The 5,666-nt window shown below is 39.6% G+C and overlaps 1 protein-coding gene across 4 annotated transcripts; it reads right to left on the reverse strand.

Moving 5' to 3' along the window:
* Window positions 1-333: 333 nt before the first annotated feature.
* LOC115975699 (RNA-binding protein FUS) lies at window positions 334-5,302 on the reverse strand. Of its 4 annotated transcripts, none has more exons than XM_031096595.1 (4): window positions 4,888-5,302; window positions 1,862-2,165; window positions 901-1,563; window positions 334-610 (listed from the first exon to the last, which is right to left on the reverse strand). In XM_031096595.1, exons 1-3 carry the CDS (start codon window positions 5,078-5,080, stop codon window positions 933-935), a joined length of 1,128 nt encoding a protein of 375 aa, XP_030952455.1. In that variant the 5' UTR covers window positions 5,081-5,302; the 3' UTR covers window positions 334-610; window positions 901-932. The 4 variants fall into 4 exon arrangements, with proteins under 4 accessions (XP_030952455.1, XP_030952452.1, XP_030952453.1 ...); XM_031096592.1 differs by having other exon boundaries at window positions 334-640; XM_031096593.1 differs by having other exon boundaries at window positions 334-645.
* Between the last annotated feature and the right edge of the window lie 364 nt (window positions 5,303-5,666).

The following is a 5,666-nucleotide window of genomic DNA, read 5'->3' on the forward strand; positions in this document are numbered from 1 at the left end:
AATTTTTTTTAAAATTTTGCAATCATAAATGATAAAAGAAGATGTAATCCAATGGTAGATTTGTCAAAATTTATCTCTAATAAAAAGATATTGAGTAAGTTTATAGCCTTAAAGTACAACCAATTTTATAGTTAAACTTTGTCAAAAAAACAACACATACGATATGATCATGGTTGAGTTCGAACAAACAATACTGGCACCTATAGGCTGGAACAAACAATACTGACACCTATAGGCTGGCTATAGGCACAACCGAAGTCCTGCAGACCGCTTAGTCAAACAAAAAAAGTCTAGTATCACAATTTTTTCACAATTTTTTGCCACAAAACAGACTGATTGGTGAAGAAAAAATAGTAAGTCCATACATAAGTGATAGTTAATTACTTACAATCTGCTACATCAGAGTTGTGGCAAAAAAAAATAGTGAAATAATTTGTGGTCCTAGAACTACTCAGCAAAACACTAAACATTCCCTTGAAGAGTCAGTGGCACAAGAAATTATGAATTTATCACATTGGCTAAAACGATTTTTTAAAGCAATAGAGTGGACCAAAACAATGCGAGAAGCGCAGGCGGCCTCCACAGTGGGAACTCCAGGCTCAAGCATCATCTACCAACAACAAAATAAGCAATCCAAGAGCTGAGCTGAGGGGAAAAACAAAAAGAACATAAAAATTCGAACAATAACAACAGACATTTTTCCCTTTTTTATGTCAAAACCAGGAGTAATGCTTGAAAAAAACGGGAGTTTTTTTACCTATTGAGAGTTCTACAATAATACATGGTCAGGAACAAATTAACCAAGTTTAGTCCTGAGCTGTGAATATTCCTCCCTAAACAAAAACACAACACTGACTAATTAAACCAAAAATACACCTGCAAATTCTGCCCACTACCCACCTTGCTAATACGCATCTCCAATTCTCTCCTTGCTAATATGCATCTCCAATTCTCTCTCGCCCCACGGCACGCCGATCATCCCGCCCCCGCTCCATGTACATATCTCGTCGATAGTCTTTTGCCGGTGGGCCACCCCTTATTGGGGAACGGCTCCTCTCTCTGGCATCACGAGCCCAGCGGCCACGGTGTGGAGCAAATGGTGGTGGTGGTGGTGGTGGTGGTACTAGTGGAGGTGGAGAGGGTGGCCTCCTCTCAAATCCTTTCCTTTCATTGAATAAAGCATCTCGTCCACGGTCCCTATGACCCCAGTCCATTGGCATTGGCCTATCAAACTTGTTCCTCCCCCTGTAGTCATCTTCTGGATAGTCCAGCCGATCTCTACGCATGTGGTGATCAGAAAACCTGCCCTCATGCCTGGGAGGTGGTAGACCACCAGCCCCAAATTCCCTAGGGCCATCCCTAGCCCAGCCACGAGGAGGAGACCTATATCCATTCATGGTCCTGCCAGGGGAACATTCAATTGGAGGGCCAGGGAAGCGTCTAGGGGGAGCATGTGGAGGAGGTGGGCCAGGATAGCCTCTCCGAGGACTTCCCCCAGGTCCATAGCGAAACTTGTTGCAGTTGTTACAGTACTCCCGCCTTGCAAAATTCAGGTTTCCACATCTGATGCATGGCTAGAATAAGTGAAGCATGACCAACAATGTACACAGATTCTCTAATTACAGATGCAGAGGTACTAAAAGCAAAAAAGAAGGGGGCACAAAAGAACCTAATGCTTACAGGAAAACTAGGAATAGAAAAGCCAAAGAAAAGGAAAGTCTGCACCAAGAACTTGCAATACGCAATAAACAAAAGCAAATGACATTGTAAATGGCAAAACAGTAGCATAATCATGTATTACAGAAAATCAAGGGAAAAAAAGAGAGTAAATTGCAACATGAAATGCACGATAAGTACTTACAAAGGATCTGAGCAAACCCAATCTCCATCTCTTGGGCGCACATTTGGATTATTTCTACTCATACCTTCACCTCTGAATGGGCCAGGACCAAGCCCAGGTCCATCAAAAGCTCTACTAAATGGCCTGCCACCACCCCTTCCTCGACCATAAGGGGGTGAAGAGTCTCTATATCTACCAGGATCCCTCCCACTGCCAAAATCACGGCTCCGTGGCAGACCACCAGAATGATTAAAATCAGGACTGTAACGATGATCCACATCTCTATGCCGTACAGGAGAACCAGAACCTGCACGAATTCTATATCCTGGAAAAAGAAAAGCCAGCGAAGTCTTGACATAAGCAACCCCTAATAAGATAAGGGGAAAAGTGAAAGTATAGTAAACTTATGTAGCTGAAGGTCTGTGACCATGAAACTGCTAATTCAAAAGTTTGCAAGGACAGTTACCACCGTTCAGGGAATCTCCTTGCAATAGGTAGCAGAAAACAAAATATTTATGTGAAAGAGTAAGCAGTTCATATGATAACCACCCCATTGTCACTTCCAAAAAAAGTGGTCAATTAGCAAGTACAGCGGTTACTTGTGCTCACCACATACAGTAACTGCTCATAGTCTTCAAAAAGAAAACAATCCCAGTATTCCTATATACAAGAGCCAGATCCATTACCTTGTAGACCATTACATACTTTATATATATATATATATGTATATTTGAACCTAAAAATCTGAAAAATCAACCCTGAAAGTCATGGATCTGGTTCAACCATACTTAATACAGCATTGTAGTAGTGATAAGGAAGTGAGCTTCATCTGCAGATAGAGAAGACGGATATGTGCCTAATAAATACTAACCCAACACAAAAAGCAATATCCCAGGTACAACGTTTTCCAAAACCTCACAGTTGAAACATGCCAGCAAAAAGGAGCAGCAAGAGCAATAGACTGAACCACAAGAGGACCCTAACGCCAAAAGAAAATCCACCAAAGAGGAACCAGCCCAATTTCCCAAAAACCCAAATTTATCCACAACCAATTTGGTCTGCTTCTTTTCAATAACCATCTCAGCATCTTGTTAACCCCCCTAACTTGACTCTTTTTTATAAAGTAACCCCCAAAATTTGACTTAAAAGAAACACGAACTTTAATTATATCCTCCAACCAAATTTAACATTGCTCAGAACAAGAAAGTGAGCTGAAGCCATAAAGGCATGTCAAATCCCAAAAGTGTAGTCCATCATTACCATCTGCCACTAACTATGCCTTCTATAACTAAAAAACGATAGAAGTACAAAAGATAAGGAAACATCAAGAAAAACAATAGTCCAAGAGTTTTTAAGACCTGAAGCCATTTTCTGTACCAACTCACCATTCATCAAAAATGTGATTATAACAAAACCTACTGAAGTTCAGCAGAAGCTATAAAGTAACCCACTAAACTTCCACACAACTCTGAATAGTACAATGTCATATTAGTTATCATAAAACAGTCTGAATAAACCCTATTTCACCAACCAACTGCACTAAACAATGAAAGCCCAAGCCAAAACATCATCCTCACAAGTATAATCCAAATCCATACACCCACAAAAGAGCTGCTATAATCTATCAGCTAGCAGAAAGCACACCAATATATATTTCCATTTACTAAAGAAACCAGAGAAAACCAAAAACAATAAAGCTCAATGTTCACCAGTAAACATCAGCTTCCAAATACTAATTCATCTTTGGAAAGGTAAATTTGGTACCATTTAACCACACCAAACTTATTGCAGTAGACAAGTCCGTTAACTCTCTTTCTTTCTTGTATGCTTCTCTTGATTAGTTACAAAATAAAAATACCATCACAGAAATGCTTAATGATGTTGTAATTTTCCAACATTTTATCAAGTCATATGACCATCTTGGATCCTTGCAAATTCCTCTTGAGATTGTCTGGCATTCCCGATTAGACACTTTTTGATTTGAACCCAACCCATCAGCTTCATTCCCACAAAACGAAATCCAATACCCAGGACCATAACTTGTAACAAATCAGAACCAGGGCCTTATTTTTTGTGGAGCTGCACCCAGCAAATTCAAACACAAAGAACAATATCCATCAACAGCAAGTACCACAAACATATTTACTTTTAAAACAAAAACCCATTTCCCTCAGACCATGATCCAAGACTGCACTCACACTAACATGCCTTCCTCAAGGCCCAGGTGCTTGTAGGCAACATTCAGAGCTGTAACACATAATAGCAAAATTTATTCACAGTTTGATACTCCATAACTGGTAGTAGATCCACATGCTTGACATGCAACACAAGGAATAGTCAACAGGTTGTAAAGAACCATCGTTGATTGACTAGAACAGACCCATCAGGCAATATAATTTGAACAAAAAAGTCTACGGGTGAAGACAATATATATATATATATATATATATATATTATTTTGGAAAAAAAATATAACAAAATAAGAAATTCACTGGCAACTAGAAAGTGTATAGCTATAATTTTAATTAGGTGCAAACATGAAGATGAGGAATCATAAAAGAGATATCGCATGGAGATCCAATATTGTATGAGAAACATGCAGGAATCCAATGAATATGAAGATCAATCACTCAATGTTACCCTGAATATGCACATGCCTTCAGAGAAAACTCAGAATATAACCCTGTCCGCTAGCATGACTTATTTGCTCAAATGGAATTCAACTCCTTCAGTACCAATCTATTAATTCCCTAAACTCATGCTCGATGATAATCCCAGCAAAAAAAAAAAAAAAATTTGACATAACAATAACAAACAAACAAAATTAAAACCGATTTCTAAGCTAATCGATCATAAACCTAACACCAAGATCTAGGGTTTAAAAAACGCGTCGTTTTCTCTAATTTCAACAGGTACAGACTTCAAGATCTGATGATATAAATAAACAACTAACCCTAAAAAATATACAAACAAGTTGAACAATTAATTAACAAAAAATAAAAAAATAAACGAAAATTAATTAAAAAACGAGAGAGAGAGAAACGAACCAGGGTCGTCGGAGTAACGATCAGAGCGAGAATAAGAAGGAGGCTCACGGCGAACCTCACCGGGCTCGTAATCGCTGACACGACCACTTCCGGCACCGTCAGCGCCACCGTCGCTGACGGAAGGGCGGACAACGAGGCTGCTAAGTAGAGGCGGGTGGTGCGGTGTGATTTGGTCCTTGTCTCTCGAGGTCATTTCTTTCTTTCTGTGTATCTATGACCGATGGTTCCGTGTCTGATCTCTGAGATTTCGATGACGAGTTAATCTGAGCCAGAGCCAGAGGTAAATAAACCCTACACTCACTCCGACTCCGAGAGAGGAGAATTGTTGTTGCTCAATTTTACACGCTACTGCAATGCAATAATAATTAGTCTTCTCTTTTAACCTTTGTTTTTTAACTTTCACTCTTTCTCCGACACTTTCCGTTTTGGGAAAGTATCACCTCTAATTTTAAAACCTCCTGTTTATACTAGGTGAGTGACACGTGTATGTAAAATGACCTATCGGTTTGAAAAAGAAAAACCCAACAGTTTCTTATCTCTCTCTTACGTCTCCTTTCACTATCTTTGGAGCCAAATTAATCTACCAAACATACCACCATTCAACTCAACACTACCACTACCTTCACCACCTCCACAAGGCCTCTCCGCCGCTACATCACTGCTATCAAAAGCCACAACTGTCACACCATCAGTTCGAGCCTCCCTTGAGATTTGTTAGTTTTTCTCCATCCTTTCGTGAAACTGATGCTGCAAATCTCTTCTTTGGCCTTTAATTTGCA

The sequence above is a fragment of the Quercus lobata genome, chromosome 2 (genome assembly GCF_001633185.2).
Source record: "Quercus lobata isolate SW786 chromosome 2, ValleyOak3.0 Primary Assembly, whole genome shotgun sequence".
Lineage (NCBI taxonomy): Eukaryota > Viridiplantae > Streptophyta > Magnoliopsida > Fagales > Fagaceae > Quercus > Quercus lobata.